The 23,315-nt window shown below is 38.2% G+C and overlaps 1 protein-coding gene across 1 annotated transcript; it reads right to left on the reverse strand.

Annotated features, from left to right (window-relative positions):
- Positions 1-283: 283 nt before the first annotated feature.
- LOC104211988 (uncharacterized) lies at positions 284-894 on the reverse strand. Its single transcript, XM_009761158.2, has 2 exons — positions 616-894; positions 284-526 (listed from the first exon to the last, which is right to left on the reverse strand). Exons 1-2 carry the CDS (start codon positions 787-789, stop codon positions 404-406), a joined length of 297 nt encoding a protein of 98 aa, XP_009759460.1. The 5' UTR covers positions 790-894; the 3' UTR covers positions 284-403.
- Between the last annotated feature and the right edge of the window lie 22,421 nt (positions 895-23,315).

Consider the following 23,315-nt stretch of genomic DNA (forward strand, 5'->3'; position numbering starts at 1 on the left):
TGGGAACTTTTCATGCCCATCAAGAACACTAAATGGAAGTTTGACTAGTAATAAAGACTAACAATGTCAATTAATAACCACATTCCTACTTCTGTCTTCAACATATTCAGCAATTTGTATAAACATTAAAATTTTCATCCACTCGTAAAAGTCCCAATTCGTATTCCCAAAACCCTGGATTACAACAACTCAAAAGCATATTACTCCTATAATTTGGTAAAAAAAACAGGAGGAAGTTTATGCTATACAGATTACAGTACCATTTTACAGATTACACCATCAATATCACAAAGCAAACTATACTCTAGATTTTTCATATAAAAGGAAGGTATTGAATACAAGGGCAATTAAAATATTGATGAACCAAACAACATGAAAAACAATCAGTTTACCCCTTATTAGATCAATCACTGTGATTGACCTTCAAGTTAGAAGGCGAAGGAGAAGAAACCAAATGCCTCCACAGATACTTTCCACTAGCCATATCTACGCAGGTCCAAAATCCTTTCCCAATGGCGCTGCACACCTGATAATTACAAACAAGCCAGCAAATTAGAATTAAAATTGAGCAAATAAAAAATAGGGAAGATGTGAACCCTAAGAAAATATGGATACCTGGGAGGAGAGAGGAAGCGAATTTGAGTCTCTGGATAAATCGCCGTTACTGTCGTCGGCGCCGGCATCGTCGTCGTCGGGATCAACATTAGGCTGGGATTTGAAGTTCCGGAGAACGAAGAATCCGGCGAGAGTTGCAGAGAGGAAGATGAGAATGATCCTAAGGGGACACATTCGGTTTGTTTCTCTTTCTCTCTACAAAGTTTGAGGTTTTCAGAGAGAGAAAGTTTTAATATTATCAGAGAGGAAAGAGGGAAATGATGAAATGAAGAAGGCAAGCTGGGGAGGAAAGTGGACTATGGTCATTTTTTTAAGCAAAGGATAATTTTTAGTAGTATTTTGTTCTTTGTAATTTACGGCTTGTTTGGATGATTGTTACTTATTGTATTGTATTGTATTGTTATTTTAAATATAATATTTGCTTTAATTGTTATTTACAATTTACTATATCGTATCATTAAATATATTCTTATTAATAATAAAAAGTGTCATTTTATGTAACGGCCAACTTGATGTGGTGCGTCATTACCTTTTTTTCTCATCTTATCCTTTCTTATTATTAAATAATCTTATTTTATTTTTTACTTTACTTTTTTATTTAATAATTCTACCACGTACCTTATTTTTTCTTAATAATATTATAAGTTTATTCTTTATATTTTTTGTCTATGCCATTATAAAATAACGATAAACAATACAATTTATCCAAACATTATATATATCAAAATAATACAATATAATATAATATTATACGATATGATATATTATAAAACGATACCTAGCAATCATCCATACAAGCTATTAGAGGTAGTACCGTAGTAGTAGTTGTTAAGCTTGTCGGTTCCCTTTCTCCATCAAACTTAGAAAATAACAATGACACGTTTTGGTTTCACATTCAACCAGTCAACTATTGTCTTAAATAATTTTGTATTCCATGTTAACAGTAACAACTTTTGTAGTTGGTTAATATCAAGTAAAAATTACGCGACACGACAAACATATACACTATATTTATTATTCATAATTATATTTTTAGAAAATTATCATTTGTAGCTATATTTGAATTTTATAAAAAATTCCTTCTAGTACTGACATAAGATATTACTCCCTCCATTCAAATTTATGTGAATCTATTTGACTAGGCATAGAGCTTAAGAAAAAATGAAGACTTTGGAAATTTATGGTCTTAAACAAGTCAAAAAGGGGCCCCAGAGTATTTGTATGATTATAAAAGTTTCTCGTTAAGGATAGAATTGTAAGTTTAAACTAAATTGTTTTCAAATTTAGAAAGGGGTCATTCTTTTTTAAACGGACTAAAAAGGAAATAGGTTCACGTAAACTAGAACAGATGGAGTAATTGTTTTGAGCTGACACAAAAGAGCAACAAGCTTTCTTACTTCAATTAGTTAAAGTACCCACTTTGTAAGTGAATATCTTGAGCTCGACTCTCAATGAGAGCATTTTATTTCTTAATTTTTTATATTTTGGTATTTCGCCTTGTCGATATAGATTGTATTCTTTGTACACACCCTTGTATTTCGCTTTGGTTATATTTGTTGCGCTGAACAATAGCTATGAATGGTATTAGGCAAATTATAGTTTAATTGAAATTTGGCTATGTGAACGGAATACCATGAAGAACTTTAAATAAGCTATTTTATGTATAATTGTTTAAATAGTTTTTGGCCAAAAGGTATGCAGCGGCTTTATTTTCAGATATCCAATTAATATTCTTTTCATAATGAATTATCTTAATTTAAAGCTCGGATGTGAGAAATAGTGGAGTCGTTTGTCTACTCAAAATATAAATGGAAGATACTCTTCAAGTCTTAAGTTGGCACGTCCATGCAACATGCCTCCCTGTTTTATTCTTTCTTTTCCTATTCTTTTTCTTTTTTTTTTTGTTGGGGTAAGGGAACGAATTTTTTTTATTTTTTTATTTTGGTTGGGGCAGGAGAAAAGAAGAAATATATTTGTATTAATGTTTATGCTAATTAATGAATACATAAAATGTAGCTCTATATATAGAGAGAGAGTTGTTACTAAATCGAAATTAATTAATAAAATATTTACTTTAATTTATTATTTAACCATAATAAACTAATTTAACTTTATAAACATTAAATGCTAATAATTTTTTTATTGAAAGAAAAAAACTCGTCCACTACCCAAAATCACCACACACGTAGGGGCGGCGGCTAACAAAAGTGATATGGTTGGATCTTAGTGGGATCCGACTTATTTATGGTTTGAATATTAGTTAGTGCTAAATGTAAGGAAAATGAAAATAGTGGTCCACTTTGCTTACCATTTGTAAAACCCGATTGACAATTTTCGGGGCAAAGAGAAGCAAGTAGGGAGCATAATATTAAATTGTGTCCGATGTTTGTTTGCGAGTGACAAGCTCTATACGATTGTACTTTGGGCATTAACTGCTTTTCCTTTATACTCCTTCCACTTTAACCTTGAATGTGGAAGATTGTTGGAATTGGGATTTTAGAGAAAGAGACTCTAACCACTCTCTATAACTAGGACTAACATACTCACATACACTCCCAGGTAGGACCTCATTATCATCCAATGCCACCGGAACCCTCCAGATAAGCCCTCTACCACAAGAGATCTAGTGATATAGGATTTAATCCTCCCCCCCCCCAAACAATCCTTCAAGGAGGCACTAGAGGACAGGAGACTAGCTTCCACAAGCAGTCGCAGCCCTGATTATCTCCCAAATGACACATTACCGGAACCACCAATGGTTAACGATCACATTGCTCTAACTGAAGAAGATAAAGCAAGATTGCACCACCCCTGGCGTTTCTCGGTCATTGTTAAACAATTCGCTAGATGGATCCTGCACCTCATCCTCAAAGCTAAACTGAACAAGTTGTGGAAACCAGAGGAAAATCTCATCCTAATTGACCTAGGATAGGATTTCTTCACTATTAAATTCAATTTAGAAGAAAGCATGACCAAGGCTCTTCATGGTGGGCAATGGTTCATTTTTGGGCAATTCTCAACAATGCGCAAATGGGAACCAAACTTCGTCCCTCGCACAACTATCCTTACCTCCACTGCTATTTGGATACGATTCCCCCAACTACCAATGGAATTTTAGACTATGATATCTTAGAAAGAATAGGGGCAAGAGCTGGTAGACTCCTTAAAGTGAACTCCTACACCTCATCCATCTTAAAAGGTAGGTATGCTAGATTTTGCATATAAGTTCCACTGGAATCACCAGTCATCAAGTTTGTCATAATTGGATCCTACACACAACTAATTGTTTATGAAGGCGAAGGCATCATGTATATAGGTTGTGGGATAATTATTTATACCAACAGCAGATGCAACTACCAAACAATTCCACTCACTAACCAATCGACTGAACCCCCATTGAACCAACTAAAAAAGGATGAAGATGAGTGGTGAACGGTAAGATTCCACAAAAACAATAAAGGACAACAACTGACCACCAACTCACATGCCAAGAACCAAACACAGATGATAAAGGAATCCAGGTAAAAATATTTAATGGTGCAATAGGTAAGTTCCTAAACACCTAAATTTTTCATTACCGTGGGAAACCCACGCCTTCTATAGAAAAGGGAATGAAGAACCAACAAGGTAAATAAAAGTTTGACAATTTGCACACCCCCTCCTCTAATTTTTGACTTAGCCCACTAACACATACCAAAATAAAAAAGATTTTAACCCCTATCCTACCCATAGATTTAACTACCCGCCCCAAGAAAGAGAGACCCACTGTTGATACCCAATTTTTTCATAATATTTTTCAAAACTATGCTTGGGCATCAATTAGTATTTTTCATACAATTTTTGCAATTTTTAAAATATTTTAACTAATTTCTCCCAACATTTATTTTATGAAAAAATCATTAAATTGCATCACAAAATAGTTTTAATAATTTTGTGATTTAATTTTATCATTTACATTTGTACTAAGTTTAAATTGTTGCACAAATAACTACATTTACATTTTTAGGATGCAATTGCAATTACTTTGCAATTATAGCCTATACATGCATTATAACATTATTTTGCTGAAAAATAGTCTTTTATATTTTTAAAATATTAAGCAATTACTTTAAAACATTCCTATGCATTAAAATCATTTTTTTATAATTTATTAGCCATTTTTAAAATTGTTTTAGCAATTAATTCTATATTTAACAAATAGCCCCTTTTCATTTAAAATTTAGCTTATCAACTAGCCCAATTTTAACCCTTTTGAACCAGCGCAAAAACCCCAGGCCCAATACCCATCTGCCCCAACCCAATACCCGACCAAATCCTTGCCGTTGATCATTTTGATCAATGGTCCAGGTTCCCCCTTCCATAATTAAACTAACATATACCCCCTCTAACCTAATTCATTTCCCACCTTATACCGCCATCACCTAATCATCTCTGCTCTCAAATGCTCTCAACATAAACCCTAATCTCCAAACGTCGTCACTCATCTATGGACATCTCCGATGACCTCACACCACCTCTCAGGCCTCCAATGGCCTCTCTCACGTTATTCTTGCCATCTCCAAGGCCCTCAAGGGGCCATAGCTAGTGACTTGCATCTGTAGTTCCTCTCTCACCTATTTCAGGCCATTCCAGTGTGATTACGAGTGAGATCGTCCTATATTGGCTACGATCTATGATTTTCTAAGCAGGTTCCTTCACCTCTCTATGGTTCTCTTCGAAACCCTAATTTCTTTTCTAAACCTCTTAGATCTGTACAGATCTAAGATGATTTGGGTTTGTTTCATATGAGTTTTACAACGGCCTTAAGATTCTTTGCAAGAATCGTACGATTTTTCAAGTGATTTTCATCTTTTCCTAAAACTAGAGTTTCCAAAATTTCTTTTTAAAAAGTGTTTGATGATTTTCTGTGTTTAACCTTCTGCTTCTCATATATTTTGATTGATTTTATGAGTCTACTACAACCTTAACTTGCTTACACTGAAAACCCTAATATTGGGATTCTTCGCTTGTTTTCTGAGTACTGGTACATTTGGTTATGTTCCTGCTTTGAGTTCTTGTGATTTCTCGTGATTTTCTTTTCCTAGTATGCTTCTACTGAATTTCTTAGTTCAATCCTTTCACTAATTCTATATGCTTGTGTTTGTCCGACTATTCATGTTCCACCTTATTTTATATGCCAAATATGCTGACTCTTTTATAAACTTTCTGAACCCCTGATTATTCTGAATCCCTTATTTCCTGGTTTAATTTGAATATTTTCCCTTAAACTTTTGATTCTTACCTCTCTATTCGATTTGACTGAATTTCTTGCCTTAATTATTTTTCCCTTACCTTGTTTGTATTCCGCTGATTATTACTGATTTGTTTCCTTAATTAAACTACTGTTCATTTACCCCTAATTACCTATTTTATACTTAAACCTTACTTGATTCTTTTCCTTAAATACTTAGAATGATTTTACCATTGATTTAATTGTTCCATGATTAAGGGAAGAACTTGTTGATTTACATGTGACTTCCATGATTTGCTACTTGATTGATCCCTTACCTTATATGTTAAGTTTTTGATTACTATATAACCCCCCCCCCCCCCCTATTTTAAGTTTAAAAAAAAACACGATTTCATCTACACTACTATACTCCCAAAAACTCTCTACTATCTTCTGTTCCTTGCAATTCTTACTAGTTCAGCCAGTTGTAAGCCAAGGTTGGCTACTGGCATCATCTCTTCTCTGTATTCTGTATAATCTCCTTAACTGTTATGTTCTGATTCAATTCACATTCCAAACTATGTGTTTCCTATGTTGCTGCAGTACATCAATTTGTGATTTCTAGTTCTATGTGCTATTCTACTTAATATGCACTCAGTCTGCCTAGATTATTGTATCACAAAGCATGTTGTTGATACCGAATTTTTTCCTGTATATTTTTATATGCAAAATACTTCCAAAATAGTAGGTATATGTATATATAAGTATGTCCCAAGGTTTACTATTTTTCTCTTAATTTTTATAGATTTTTAAATCTATTTATTGCCCTATTTTATCAAGAAAAACTCAATAATTATTCCCAAAATTATCATTTTTGGTGATTCACTTATTGGATTCTCATATTTATATTAAAATATAGCTGAAATAATATTTTCATATTTTTACAAATTTGTTTAGTATTTTTAAAGCTAAACTGCGTATAATTGCGATATTAGCCTATTTTAAGATTTAATTGTTTTCATAATTATAAAATTGACTAAATTATTTTTAATTTGATAATTACTTATTATTAATCATTCTAGTACCTTTAATTTATTTCCAGAATTATTTTACTATTTTTTATAAAATAAATAAGGGAAAATGGCTATTTAAATGTTAGCCCCGTTTATTTCAATTTTAGCCTTATTTGAACCTCCAATTGAGCCCAATTTTAAACCCAATTACCCTGGCCTAATCCCTGTTTGAACTGACCCAAACCCAACACTGTTAAACCGCCCCACCTACTCAATTAATCCAGGCCGTTGATCAAAACGATCAACGGCCACCAAATACCCTTTCCTTTTTTAATCCCGACCTATTACCTAACCCTAACCATTTCACAACCCCAGCTGCCTCTAAAACCCTGCACTCTCTCAAACTCTCTCGATTCTTCTCAGAACCCTAGCTGCCTCTCACCGCTTCCACCGTGAAAGCCACTGGAATCCATGGCTTCCAGGGCTATGGGAGTCTTATACCTACCTCCTATTGCTCTTACACGCCTGATATCTGAAGATTCAAGGCCTGACCTCGAAGGTTTGCACCCAGACCTCTGCCGATTCAAGGTTCCAGAGTCATCGTCGGCCTAGCTCCGGTGTACCATGGTGTTTTGAGCCTGGTTCTGACCTCTCCAACTCAGATCGGTGACGTTTTTAAAGCCTTTCTCATTTCTAGGGTTCTTCTGAAACCCTAAACCTTCGAGGTTTTCTCCCGTCTCTTTAGATCTGTTGTGTATCTATGCTCTCTTTGAGTTTTCAAACGATCTCCCTAACTTTTCTTTCGAAAATTACTTTTCAAAGTCTTTCTTTTACGATTTAGGGTTTTCTGAAAATGCTTAAGTGTTTCTCTAACTTTCTTTTCCTTTTATTTTGTATGTATTTGCCTCTACTGTGTTCTATGTTTTCCTTCTACCATGTATGTTCTTCTACTGTGCTTTCTATATTCCGTTCTTGTATGTTCTTCTATTGTGCTTTCTATACTATGCTCTTATATGCTTTTCTACTATGTCCTACTATTTTCTTCTAATATGTTCTGGTATGTTTCACCTACTGTATTCTTCTACCGTGTTCTTAAGTGTTCTTACTATTTTTCTTCTATTGAACTTTGTTTAAGTTTCTTTTAAAAGGATCTTCTTAAGCATGCTTTCTTCTACTGTTCTTATCAGTCTTTTCTCATCATGTTTCGAATTAGTTTCTTTACTTTGTTTGCCTTGAACCCCTCTACTGTATTTACATGCTATTCATGAGTTCTGTTGCTCTAAGAAGCATGTTAGAAGTTTCAGTTCTTTTCTGAAACCTCTAAACATATTTCAATTCGACTACTTGCCTCCTCATCTCTGCACTTGATTCAAGGTGGAAACCCTAGAATTTGGGGGTTCTGCCGAGGTTTGATTGAACTAGGATTTTATTTTAGAACCCTTAACTCCTCCAGACTAACTTTGAGTCTCTGAACTGAGTTTGGACATCTTTGTTTTCATACAATGCTGAACTTTCTGCTAAACTCTTCTACACTGGTTTTTTCTACTGATTTACACGACAGTCTTCTTTCATGCTCACATGCTCCTTATATATGATGAATTTTCCTCTAAATGGTTTTCAAATTTGCAATTAGTGTAAACTTCCTTCTGAATATGGCTCGATTGATTTCTTTCCATTGTTTGCTGATTCTCCCTGTTACTCGGCCTAAGTTAAAATCCTTCTTCATCTTTTCTGACTCGATTCATTCATGCAAAATCTCGGACTCTTTTGATTTACTGTTTGTTAATTGATTTGCTTACCTTATTTGCACAAACTGTGTATTTCAAAACCTTGTCCTTAAATAACTTTTTATGTATTTGCCCCTGATTGCATGATGTACACAAAGTGCTTACTCAATTTCTTTCCTTAAATAGTTTTCACCTGTTTGAATCTGAATCCCTTAATTAAGGGAAGCCTTATGTAATTGATTGACAATCAGTTCCTTAACTATTTTTCTTGCCTTATTTCTGCCTAATTTTTTACACTATAAAAGGCACGACCCTCTTCACACACTACAACATCAGAATCCTTCTAAACTCACACTATCTCTTAATAATATTCTCTTCTTGACTGCACTGTGGCCTGTTTTACAAGACTTACTGCTTTCCTCTACTTGTTTCCCTGAAAACTGGTATGTCCTGATTTAATTCTTAGCACCACAACAATGCGTAATTACTACTTTTGTTCATCTGCTATTTCTGTATATCTCAGCACTTAAATTAGCATGTTGATTTCCTTATGTGTGTTTAGTTATGAACCCTCATTCCTCTATCACCCCTATGTGTTTTGAGTGGTGACTTAAGACATGGCAATGTAAGTTGTTGTCCATGAATTAAGTTTGAACCATTGGGGTCTTGACCTCTAAGCAAACAGGCCAGAGGGTGTGCCAGCATATCCCATTGCTGGGTATGCCTTTCAGCCCGCTTTTCTGTTGCCTCTTGCAACTTCCCATTCCCCTATACCCTTATGTGTAATGATGTGAGCTACTTCCCTTTTCTCTTTTCCCCTTTCAGAATCCTACTTCTGTACTTGCACTCTCTCTTAGTCCCTAAGTTCTGCCCTCCTCTTGTGAGCCTTGCCTTGGGACCTCGAGCTCCCTCTGAACTTGGACACCTGAGGGCTGGCCCTTCCACACTGCACCATGGCTTAATCCGTGATACATTTGGGTGTAAGCACTGCCCAGAGTTCATATGAGACTCTTAAGGAACTCTGACACAGCCCAAATAGGAGAAAGGCTTTGAATATGATCTCTTGGAGTTGATTTACTTCATACTTCAGACAGGAAGTCTGAATCAGGCTCTCCTTGGTTGTATTTTTTAATTTCTGATGTATTTTTTTACTTTACTTTTTCTGGGTTATAATAATTTTATAATAAAACTCTCTGGGATAGTTAGTAAAAAAGGGGGGATAACTATGTATGTAAAAGGGGTAGATATCCTGCTCATAGGGAATTTCTTATTTCTGCATATCACATAGATATCCTGCCTATAGGAATTCTGCACTTTCATATGAAGATACTATGCCTATAAGGAATTCTGTACCCATATAGATATCCTGCTCATAGGGAATTTCTGATTTCTGCATATCACATAGATATCCTGCCTATAGGAATTCTGCACTTTCATATGTATATACTATGCCTATAAGGAATTCTACACCCATATAGATATCCTGCTTATAGGTTTCTGAAATTCTGCATTCATATGGATATCCTGCCTATAGTTAAATTTCTGCGTCTCTCATATAGATATCATGCTCATAGTTAACTAGAAATCTGAATCCTTCATATACATCTGTCACTAGGCAAACTTGTTTATAGGGCTTAAATAACTAACTGCATTTAGATATCATGTTCATAGGCTTAAACGAAGTACAACATTTAGATGTCATGTCTATAGGATTCCTGCACTCTTGCTATGTCTGTAAAAAGGTTTAAAATCAACAACACCTAGGAAGCATGCCTATAATAATTAATAACCAAGTCACTTGCCTACAAATCTAAAATCATTGTCTAACGTCTATAGAATTTATGATCTTTTGTCAAAACTCGTCTTTCCTAAATAACTGACAACATTTTTCTAAAATCAGTATACTTCATCTTTTCTGAAATCAGTAGATATCATGCCTATAGGTTTTCGTCTAACACTTAGGCAAGCCATAGGACAGTTTATGAACTGAATCAAACTTTTATCAGCTACAACCAGCAGGCAGGCCTGATTCGGACTTCTTATCTGAACTATGTAATAAATCAATCTGCCTCCACCGTTTAAGTTTTAATCAGACCCTAAACAGTACATGAAAGTCATGCTACATTATGTGCTTTCTTTGGTTTAAAAGAGGTCTGTTTGAGCCCTTATATTTGTTTATATGCTTCCCCAAACTTGTTATATGTGTTTTGTTTGTCTCCTTATTGTTTTATCTTTTGAAACCACAAATAAGCCCAATACGTCCTCCCTCTAGTATTGTAGTCCCAAGTGCCTCTGGGGCTGATAGGATTGGGGTGGGTAATAGCATGCAATAAGTAAACGAGACCATTCCGCGCTTTAATACCTTAACGGGGTGGGAAAGGGTAGACATGGATATGATGACCACGTGATAACATCATGTGTAGCCCCTCACTGAGGAGTGATTACTGGATGTTGTGTGGGGTGATCCATATTATTAATAAACCTAGGACCCCCCTTCCCTTTGTTTTCTTTGTTTCTTTTAAATCTTTTTAAACCATTTCTTTTAAGAAAATCAACTCTTTTTAGTTCATTTTTCTTACTTTTGATTATTTGCAACCATTATGTGAAAATCCCCTCTTATTCGAAGCCTTTATTTGCCTATGTGTTATTTGCACTTAAGTCACAACAATAATTTGGTCGGTAACCACACTAGTGGATCCTGAGGGGTGCCTAGCACCTTCCCCTTGGGATAATTTTAAGCCCTTACCCAATCTCTGGTTACTCAAAACAAACACCTCTTAGTGTCCTAATGCACTTTAATCATTAGGTGGCGACTCTTCAATTCAAAACCTAATTCCCGAACGGGAACAAGTTGTCTCCCAAATGCCATAAACCCAATTTCGCGAGAAAAAGGTGGCGTAACACATGTTTTCTATTAAAAGCTATAGCTATTATACTATTTGGCATACCAATCTTGCTTTAAATAATTAGCTCACCATCGTGTCCCAAGTTGCATTGTGCGTTTATGATTTTACCCAGCATGACCAAATCTTGCATGTTCTGTATATGGTTAGTGTTTTCTAAAAACCTTGAGTGTCTCATGAAGTGTTTGCCTAGTCCAGTTTGTTCTATCTCACTAATGAGATCCTATTTGTGTCTTAAACCTATGTGTTCTCAAGTTAACTTTGCAACTACAATCTGTGTATTTGTTTGCCACCACTAAGGTGCATTCTAGGTGTTCCCCCTACCCTTTCCCTTGGATGAAGTCTGTGTGTTCTATGACTTGCTCTCTGATTTGTTAAAAGATGTTCTTCATGTTTTATCATATTGTTTCTACTCTAGCTATGTTTTGATTTTCATAAAGTTCCTTCTTTTAGTAAAACCTTCTTTCTATTGTTTACCAAACTCTTTCAAAGTCATATACACTCTCACATTACTCCTAGAATGTTAGGTTCTGCCCCTCTGGCATGTGTACTGCCTTGAGATCCTGGAGATCTCTCTGAACTCTGGCATGTCAGAGCTGGCTTTTCCACACTGCACCTAAATCAATTATTATTTGAGAAAAGGTCTAGGTGTGACCAGTGCCTGGGATCCTTGAGGTCCTTAGGGAACTCTGACACACCTAGACATAATACTATCAATGGAACTTTGGCAATTTGAGGCTGTTGGAGGCTTGGAAGTCACTTGGGGATGCTTCAGGCTCCCTATAGTTAACTTCTTCTTTTTCTTTATTTGTTTATGTAATTCAGTTGGTTTGTAATAATTATTGTAAACAACATTGGGTGATTAGTGAAAAGGGGTGGGTAGTTACATATTTGTTGGGTAAATTGGGTAGATGCCATGCCTATTGGATTGTGTTAATGCATTTGCTATGTTTGCTTTACTTCCACAATATTAGAAACCATGCATATAGGATCTAAATGTCTTTAATAATAGAAACCATGCCTATAAGGATTAAAATCAGCTCTAATAGAAATCATGCCTATAGAACTTAAAATCGGTCTAGTTAAATAAATCAGTTTGATTCATTGTTTGTTCATTCTGAATTGGTTAATTAATCTGTCTGTTGCTTAACAAGTTTTCAAATGTTGTCTTAAGATAATACCGTTAGAAAGCATGTCTATAAGATCTCAAGTTGTCCATTTTAAAAATTGTTCACTGTTTTACTGCTTCCTAATCAATATAGATACCATGCTCTTAGGACACCACTATTATGCATTTAGGCAAGCCTCTAGGGAAATTCAAATTCTGTAACTATAAAACTGTGCTTTGTTATTTAAAACTGTTCAGATTTAACAGGTTTAAATCAGTAGGCGAGCTAAATAGGTTTTTGACACTTCGTCCTAATTCAATACTGCATAATCCCTGCTCACCTAGATATCATGTTCTAGGATTTTCTCTTGAATACCTGACTGTTGTTTGAAGACATGCGTTTATTTGTTATATTTGTGGAGGTGACTGTGAGCATATAATTTGTTCTCTTTAAATGTAGTCCTAATTATTCTTGATTGACGCCGAGACTTTTATCCTTTAAAACCTTAGGAAGGTCTAGAACTGTCCAAAAGTAGAGGTCCTAAATCCCTCCAGGGCCACAAGGAAGGGACGGGTAATGCACGCATAGGAAATACATCAAGGTTATTAGAACGCTTTAGGCTATGACCAAGGGGAGGGAATTGGGTAGTAAGGATATGATGACTACGCGCTAATATCACGTGTAGCCCCTCATTGAGGAGTGTTTACTGGACATTGTGTGGGGTGATCCTGTAGGCCAACCAACCTAAGACCCCTCTTTCCCAATTCCCAATGTTTAAACTGTACTTTTCTCTATATATGCAACTTGTTCAAGTCTTTTCCCTTTGTCTCATTACTTGAGTCCTACAAAACATGCCTTTATTTGCAAGTATGTGTTTAAACTATTTATTTGTTAAAAGGACTAATTCATAAGTATAAGTTCGGCCGGGACCCACCGTTGTAGACCGAGAGGGGTGCCTATCACCTTTCCCTCAAAATTATTTTGAGCCCTTACCCTAAATCTCTAGTAATGCAAACTAGTTTAAGAGTTAATTACTCTAGGTGCCCTAATGCACCATAATCCGTTAGGTGGCAACTCTTCAAATACCCAAATTCCTAAAAGGAAATGAGTTATTACGCCCCATGAATGTCGGAGCCCGAACTTCTCTCTCTCTGCAGAGGGAAAGGAAAAAAGGGGGCGCGACAGCATGGCGACTCTGCTAGGGATACCTTTAGGCTTTTACCATAACGAACTTATCTTTTGTGAATTCGTCCAAGCATACTCCATCCTACATACCCTTTTCCCCTTATTTGAATTTAATTGTCTATTTTCAAGCATTTATTATTTCTTTATTCCTGAAACTGACTTGTTTCCTTGTTTTCTTTTTCTGTAACTGTCTTTTAATTATTTAAATACTGCATTTATTATTCTTACGTGCAAATATTTGACTACATGCTATTTATTGCTGCATAAATTGTGCTCCACATCATATTCCACTCGTGCGTATCAAATCCTATAGCAACACTTGATGAGTGGTTACGCTTTTCCTATTTATTACCCTTAAATTTGGAAAGGCTTATTTGCAGTAAAACTAGTCGATCAGCGGTGCAATCGACAGTTCCGTGCCTTTTCCCCTCAAGTTGTCTGCTTGAGGGTACCAGTCTAGACTCTCATAGTAACCTTACTTCGAATATAATTGTGCATGCATCATGGTCAAACCTAGTCGGATTAATATACTGTCCACATAATAATCATTTAAGACAAGCCTTATCCAAAAGTCCATCGGGGTTTCCATAATCCTAACGGACACAACCAAGTTCTGTGCATTAATTTGGAGAACTAAATGCCAATATGCTAATCATGAGTGTATAAATAGTCGAGTCTGGTGGGGGAAAAGGGCCTAACCCTTTTGTTTTGCAGAAAATGAGGAACGAGGTCCCCATCTTTTGTATGGTTAGCACACCCTCACTCTTGTTAGGCTGGTGGAGGAATCTTCCATCAAGTGACCAAATCAATGAATGGAAAGAGAGGGCTGTCAAATCTAGCAAAAAGCTGGAATATCTGGAATACAATATGATGGAATTAGAATGAAAAGTGAGGAAGAGAGTCACCGAGTGCCAAAACGCTGAGGGAGACGAAGGAGGACATTTGGCAAAGGCATTCTTGCTGATGAACCTGCGCAAACTAGAGGATTTGATCGACAAGAGAATTCAGCCTGAGGAAGGTCCTTCTGGGACCAAATAGGCTATATTTATTTGCTTTCCTCAAATGCAATAAGGCCAAGTGTCAATAGTGACTTACTTTTCTATTATCTTAGTGTCGTTTTAGAATTCGTCTATTTTTATATTATGAAATGAAGTATTTACTGGCATCTAAAGTTCTCCAAATCTACTTGTCGCTAGGCCTACCTCGGGTACAACGAGGCTCCCCAAATTAGGACACGAATTTACATTTCCGCAATCTGTGTTTAAATACTGCAAACATTTCAGAACCCTCACTGACTTGTTACCTTTGTTTTTCCTTATTTTGATTATTCATATCACATTTGGTTGGTTCGCTCATACTGGCCTCATCAACATATCACACCAGATCTAGAGGCCCACCACCACCTCCTCCTCCAAGCAATACAAAAGGTAGAGGAAAAGCAAAAATGGACGACTTAAGTGGTATCCGAAAGGAGAATATTGAGAACACAGAAACTTCAGATGGCCGTAGTACTCCGGCCCCAAATGATCTAGTCTTGAGATTGGAACAAAAGATATTGGAATTCCAAGGAGAACTTGAGCAGGTTTGCAACTTGGCAAACTTGTCACTCACCTTAAAGGTCCCCGACATCCACCAACAAAACACAAAGAACCCAGTACCTCCCCAAAACACACAAAACCAAAATTCTCCTGCACCAAATCATTACGCAACCCCACCCCAAAATCTCAATCCTTTACCAGTACCAACTCCGTCATAACATCACCATCAGCCAATTCAATACCCACCAACCAGCACTTAGCACACTCCCGAAAACACACCACAACCCATTCCCGATCTCCAAAACTCAACTAATGACCATCATTACACCCAAGTCCCTGGCACCCATCAAAGCAACCCTATATATATAGAAACTGTACCTCACTCTATCCAACTAATCTCCTATAAACCAAAATCCTCCGAGAAGGACCTGCTCATTAAAAACATGGCTGAAGAACTTAAGAAGCTCACAAGCCGAGTTCAAGGTGTTGAAGGCGGTAAAGGAATAGAAGGGTTGAACTATAAAGACCTATGCATACATCCAGATGTAGAACTGCCAGAGGGATACAAACCTCCCAAGTTTGAGATGTTTGACGGCATGGGTGATCCTAGGGTCCATATGAGGACCTATTGCGACAAGCTTGTCGGGGTCGGGAAATACGAAAAGATCCGAATGAAACTCTTTATGATGAGTCTTACTGGGGATGCTTTGTCTTGGTACATCAGCCAAGATCCCAAGAAATGGTCCAATTGGGTAGGTATGGCGTCAGATTTCATGGACCGGTTCAGGTTTAATATAGAGAATGCACCGGATGTTTTCTACATTCATAATCTTAAGAAGAAACCTACTGAGACTTACCGTGAGTATGCTACTCATTGGAGGTCGGAAGCAACCAAGGTCAGGTCATTTTTGGACGAGGAACAAATGAAGAAGTTCTTCACTAGAGCACATGATCCACAATATTACGAAAGGTTGATGGTTATCGAAAATCATAAATTCTCTAATATCATCAAACTCGGGGAAAGAATTGAGGAAAGTATCAAAAGCGAGATGGTAACAAATTTTGAGGCACTACAGACCACAAATAAGGCGTTACAATCAGGCAGCATATCAAAAAAGAGAAACGTTGGGGCAGTAATGGTGGCCCAGGGCCCGAAATCTCCACTTACCTATCAAACACCTCCACCCACATATCAAACGCCTCCACCCATATATCAAACACCTCCACCCATATACCAAGAATCTCCACCTACATATCAACCCTCATCTCCCAGATATTCCCAACTAGCCAGTGTCCATCACACCTACAACTCCCAACCATCCCATTTCCAGTCACCTCCAACTCGTCAAAACTTTCCAAGACCACGACCAAACTTTGACTGCAAGCCACCAGACAATATACTGCCATTGCTGAACCCATCGACCAACTGTATGAAAGGTTGAAAACCTGGGGTTACGTCACTCATGTTCCTACTGTGGCATTAGAAAATCCATCTCAATGGGTCAATCCATACAAAACTTGTGCAAACCATTATGGTATGAAGGGGCACACCACTGATGAGTGCCGAACATTAAAGGATAAGATCCAGACGCTAATTGACAACAAGGTCATACAGACAAAGGAAGATGCACCCAATATCCGCAACAACCCCCTCCCTGATCATAGAGGTGGTGGAGTACATGTGATAGAGACGAATGAAGAATGGGACCCTGAGGGGTCGATTGGGCTTATTCAAGAAGGCGATGACTTTATGTTACAGTCACGCTTACTCCTATTGTTGTACAGACTCCGTCACCAATCGAGGTCGAGTAGCTGTATTGGTTCCATTTGAGGTTGAGGTAGCTCCACCTACGGCCACCCCCGCTCCATTTGAAGTAGAAGTGATCACATCTTTCACAGTGATAGTGTCAACCACACCTTATTTCGATTCAAAAGCAATACCCTGGGATTACGTTGCCGAAGCTCGGCGAAAAGGGAAGGCAAAGGTAGAGGAATCTGATGCTGCACAAGGAATGACTAGGACTGGAAGAGTCTATACACCTGAACACTTGGGAGGATCAAGTAAGGATGCCACTACCAGGTAGCCTATCATTAAGACGGGTCTAGATGACCTGTGGAGGAAAGTAAAAGTAAAGGAGTATTCCATCATTGACCATTTAAACAAAACCCCAGCTCAGATATCCATCATGTCACTACTACAAAATTCAGAGGCACATAAGAATGCTTTAATGAAGGTGTTGAGCTAGGCTTATGTACCCAATAACATCACCAGCGAAGAAATGGCCAATATGGTAGGGCAAGTACTGGAAATTCATAAGATCATCTTCTACGAAGATGAGCTACCACCTAAAGGATTGAATCATAACTGAGCATTGCATATTACAGTATAATTTGAAGACAAATTCATTGCCAGGGTCTTGGTTGACAGAGGTTCAAGCCTCAATATTTGTCCGTTGGATACTCTGAAAAGGTTGGACAAAGGTCTTCATAAAATATGGGTAGGAAGCATGAACGTGAAAGCTTTCGATGGGTCCTAAAGGGCCACAATCGGGGAAATCAACCTTTGCTTGTAGATGGGGCCAACTTGGTTCGACGTCGAATTTCAGGTGCTCGACATACCGGCCTCATATAATCTTCTGTTGGGCCGACCATGGATCCATGTAGCTGGAGTCGTGCCTTCCATACTACGTCAAACCATGAAGTTTGAATGGAATCGTCAGGAGGTGATCATTCACGGAGATAGAAGTAACCCCATTTACACCAGTCAAACAATCCCGGCTATTGGACATAGAAGAAGGCTAGGAGGGAAAACCTATCATCACATTGAACGTGTCAATGCTGTCGAGAAGGATAAATGGTGGAGCAATAAAATAGAAAGCATATTGGCCTAGTCTGGATACGAACCCGGCAAAGGGTTGGGAAAGAACCTCCAAGGTATCACTAAACTGATACGGCTGAAAGGTCATAGTACCACCTTTTGGCTCGGATATCAGTACATATTGCAAGAATACAATGATTGGTCACCTCCATGGCGCAGACCATATTACCCTCTCGAGCAACCAGTGCCATGCTTAGAACAAGCTTTTCACCTAGCTGATACAATATGGGGGACTGCAGAAGAGGAAGCGCTAGCTGGGTTGAAGAATTTGTTATTGGAGGATGAAGACATGGAATGCAGTGTTATAATTGAGGAGGAGGAGGAAGAAGGCCTCACTATTCAGACTGTAAAGAAGGGAGCTGTTCTCAGGAATTGGACCGCCATACCGTCCCGGGCCCGCCGAGTCCCTGGGTAGCTTGGCAGATATTACTTCTATAGCCATTATAGGCATTTAATATTTCTAGTAATTTAGTTTTAAGATTTACTTGTTTCAAAATAAATGCTTGATTCATCGAGTTGTACTTGTCTAGATGATTTTTCGGTTTTAATCAAATGCATTTGCTCTTTATTATTCATTACTATTTTTACTTTTTTCCTCTCTACATCGCTATTAATACTTTTCCTGATGAACCAGTGACTGTGACATGTAATGAAGCAATGCAACATGAGGATAGTGATGAAGAAGATGAGATACCCGAGGAAGTTGTCAGGGAAGTTGAAACCTTTGAGAATAAGCCCAAGTCCAATCTGGACGAAACTGAAGTAGTAAATTTGGGGGACGCCGAGACCGTCAAGGAGACTCGCATCAGCATTCACTGGTCACCAACAGATAAGGAAGAATACATCCGTTTTCTAAAGGAATATGAGGATATTTTTGCATGGTCATATGATGACATGACCGGTTTGAACACGTCCATAATGGCTCACAAGTTGCCCTCTAATCCCATATGTCCTCCAATGAAGCGAAAACTTCGAAAATTCAAACCAGACATGAGCCTAAAATTCAAGGAGGAAGTTACCAAGCAGATCAAAGCCAAAGTTCTCAGGGTGGTTGAGTACCCAACCTGGTTAGCTAACATTGTGCCAGTTCCAAAGAAAGATGGGAAAGTCAGAGTATGTGTTGACTATCGGGACTTAAAAAGAGCAAGTCCCAAGGACGACTTCCCACTGCCAAATATACACATCCTGATCGATAATTGCGTCAAGCATGAATTCCAATCTTTTGTAGATTGCTTCGCAGGTTATCACCAGATCTGGATAGACGAAGAAGACATGGAGAAGACAACTTTTATTACACATTGGGGTGTATACTATTACAAGATGGTGCCATTCGGTCTGAAAATGTTGGGGCTACTTACATGAAAGCCATGACAACCATCTTCCATGATATGATACACAAGAAAATAGAGGTGTATGTGAACGACATTATTATCAAATCCAAGAGGGCAGCAGATCACATAGAGGACTTGAGAAAGTTCTTTGACAAGCTAAGGAGGTACAACTTGAAACTAAACCCTGCAAAGTGTGCATTCGGGGTTCCCGCAGGAAAATTATTGGGATTCATTATCAGTCGTCGAGGGATCGAGCTAGCTCCGTCTAAAGTCAAGGTTATTCGGGAATTGCCACCACCTAGGAGCAAAAAGGACGTGATGAGCTTCCTAGGACGTCTCAACTATATCAGTTGCTTCATAGCACAGTCCACAGTCATATGCGAACCTATCTTCAAGATGCTGAGGAAAGATACCGAGACAAGCTGGACCGAGGATTGTCAAAAAGCCTTCGACAAAATCAAGGAGTACATGTCCGTACCACCAGTTCTGGTTCCGCCAGAACTAGGACGACCTTTACTGCTCTATCTATCTGTATTGGATGGAGCCTTCAGATGTGTTTTGGGACAACATGACGAGATAGGAAAAAATGAGTAGGCCATATACTACCTGGGTAAGAAGTTCACACCTTACGAAGCACGATACTCTCTGCTGGAACGCACTTGTTGTGCTTTGACCTGGACAACTCAGAAATTGAGGCACTACTTATGTGCCTACACTACTTACCTCATATCCGGATGGACCCTTTGAAGTATATATTTCAGAAACCTATGCCGACTAGAAAGTTGGCCAAATGGCATATACTGTTAATTGAATTTGATATCGTCTACGTAACTCAAAAGGCGGTCAAAGGAAAAGCATTGGTAGATTACCTTGCTGAAAATCCGGTGGGAGGAGCATACGAACCTTTGAAAACATATTTTGCTAATGAAGAAGTGTTGTTCGTAGGGGAAGACATTACTGAAGCATAAGATGGTTGGAGTATGTTCTTTGACGGAGTTGCAAATTTCAAAAGAGTGGGTATTGGAGCAGTTTTGGTATTAGAAACGGGTCAACATTATCCGGTATCTGCTAAACTCAGATTTCCTTGCACTAACAACATGGCGAAATATGAAGCCTGCATACTAGGGCTCAACATAGCAATTGACATGAACATTCAAAAGTTGTTAGTGATCGGTGATTCAGATTTGCTTGTGCACCATGTACAAGGAGAGTGGGCCACCAAAAATTCCAAGATATTGCCATATCTGTACCATGTGCAGGATATGAGAATAAGGTTCACAAAGTTAGAATTTCAACATGTGCCCAGAATTCAAAATGAGTTTGCCGGTGTATTGGCCACCTTGTCATCTATGATACAACATCAAGATAAGAATTATATTGATCCCATTCCGGTGAGGATCCATAATCATCCGGCATATTGTGCTCATGTTGAAGAAGAAACAGATAGAAAACCTTGGTTCCATGACATCAAGGAGTATTTGTCAAAAGGAGAATATCCGGATCATGCAAACCACACTCAGAAACGCACACTCTGGAGATTGTCCAACCACTTCTTCCACAGTAGAGGAAATCCGTATAGAAGAACTCCTGATTTGGGATTGCTAAGATGTGTCGACGTAAGAAAAGCTTCTAAACTGCTTGAGGATGTGCATGCTGGAACCTGTGGCCCGCACATGAATGGTTTCACCTTGGCTAAGAAGATACTTAGGGCCAGGTACTTTTGGATGACCATGGAGACAGATTGCATCCAGTATGTCCGCAAATGCTTTCAATGCCAAGTGCATGCTAACATGATAAAGGTACCACCAAATGAGCTCAATGTAACAAGCTCACCTTGAACGTTCGCCGCCTGGGGAATGGATGTTATTGGTCCGATTAAGCCCACTACTTCAAACGGACACAGGTTTATTCTGGTAGCTATTGATTACTTCACAAAATGGGTAGAGGCTGCATCCTACAAAGTTGTAACCAAGAAAGTCGTCACAGATTTTGTCAAAGATCCTATTGTTTGCCAATTCGAAGTTCCCGAGTCCATTATTACTAATAATGTCGGCGATCTCAATAGTGATTTGATGAAAGCCATGTGTGAAACTTTCAAAATCAAGCACAAGAATTCCACAGCCTATAGACCTTAGATGAATAGAGCCGTAGAAACCGCCAACAAAAACATCAAGAAGATACTAAGGAAGATGGTAGAGAACTACAAACAATGACACAAGAAGCTACCTTTTGCTTTATTGGGATACCGCACTACGGTTCGCATATCGACCGAGAAAACTCCCTAGATATTGGTTTATGGTACTGAGGCTATCATTCCAGTCGAGGTAGACACATGAAGCTGAACTCAGCGATGCAGAGTGGATAAGGAGTCGCTATGAACAATTGGCCCTTATCGATGGAAAGAGGATGAATGTAGTATGTCACGGCCAACTTTATTAGAACAGAATGTCCAGATCTTTCAACAAAAGGGTCAACCAAGGCAATTTACACCAGGACAGTTGGTGTTGAATAAGATATTCCCACATCAAGATGAAGCCAAAGGAAAATTCTCTCCCAACTGGCAAGGTCAGTACATGGTTCACAGGGTGCTGATAGGAGGAGCACTCATACTTGCAGAAATGGATGGAGAAATCTGGCCAAAATCAATCAATTCAGATGCAGTTAAAAGATAATATGCTTAGATTATTTACATTTCCTCATCTGATGTAATTGAACTACGCTTGGCATGATTCCCATTTAAGAGGGGATACGTAGGCAGCCCTGTGGGTTCGGTCATATCATAATGAAATTTCCATTTCCTCCCAATATCAGAAATTGGGGTAAAATTTTGAGGAGGACCCTCAAAATTCCGGAGCAAGTCCAGCCAACACCGAAATATGTTAGACGGTCAAAAATCGGTTGAGAAACTAGGACAGAATTTTGAGAAGGATTCTCAAAATTCCAAAGAAGGTTCAACAAAGCATATTATCCGCAAGCGGTCAAAGGATCATCTACCAAACTGGGGTAGAATTTTGAGGAGGACCCTCAAAATTCTTACATAAAAAAAGTTGCAGTGTCTCTGAAATATGTTACAGTCACTAGTTCATCTAAAAATCACTTGATATATCAAAACATTTCTAAAATGACTCTATTTTTATCAATAATTGCATATTTTCGAAAACTCTATTTCTGTGACAGTCAAGTGTTACCTAGGTAAACTCGAAAAGGCCTCTAGAACGGAGCAAATCCAGGCTAGCAAACGAAGGCACGAACCAACCTCCCCTCACAAAACTTACAATTTTCTTTGAACGCAGGCACATCTGACGTAACGATAGCATCCGCAAATATATACACGTAACAAATTCGTTATCAGGATATCAAACACCGAATATATCTCCATCTAAGACATATACTACTCTTATTTTGTACTTGCTCTCTGCATGAGGCTAATACTTGCCTCCATATTTGCATGAGGCTAATCCTTGCCTCCATTATTGCATGAGGCTAATCCTTGCCTCCCTATCTTGCATAAGGCTAATCCCTGCCTCCACATTTTCATGAGGCTAATCCTTGCCTCCCTATTTTCATGAGACTAATCCTTGCCTCCATATCTGCATGAGGCTAATCCTTGCCTCCATATTTGCATGAGGCTAATCCCTGCCTCCATACTTGCATGAGGCTAATCCTTGCCTCCACACCTGAATAAGGCTAATCCTTTCCTCCATACTTGCATGAGGCTAATCCTCGCCTCCCTATCTTGCATGAGGTTAATCCCTGCCTTCATATTTTCACGAGGCTAATCCCTGCCTCCCTATTTTCATGAGGCTA

The sequence above is a fragment of the Nicotiana sylvestris genome, chromosome 7 (genome assembly GCF_000393655.2).
Source record: "Nicotiana sylvestris chromosome 7, ASM39365v2, whole genome shotgun sequence".
In the NCBI taxonomy this organism is placed as follows: domain Eukaryota; kingdom Viridiplantae; phylum Streptophyta; class Magnoliopsida; order Solanales; family Solanaceae; genus Nicotiana; species Nicotiana sylvestris.

Excerpts from the sequence above, each read along its gene's own strand:
- LOC104211988 (XM_009761158.2), bottom strand. The coding sequence starts at position 789 with ATGTGTCCCCTTAGGATCATTCTCATCTTCCTCTCTGCAACTCTCGCC. Across the intron at positions 527-615 it reads CGCTTCCTCTCTCCTCCCAG|GTGTGCAGCGCCATTGGGAA; the intron begins GTATCCATATTT and ends TGTAATTATCAG.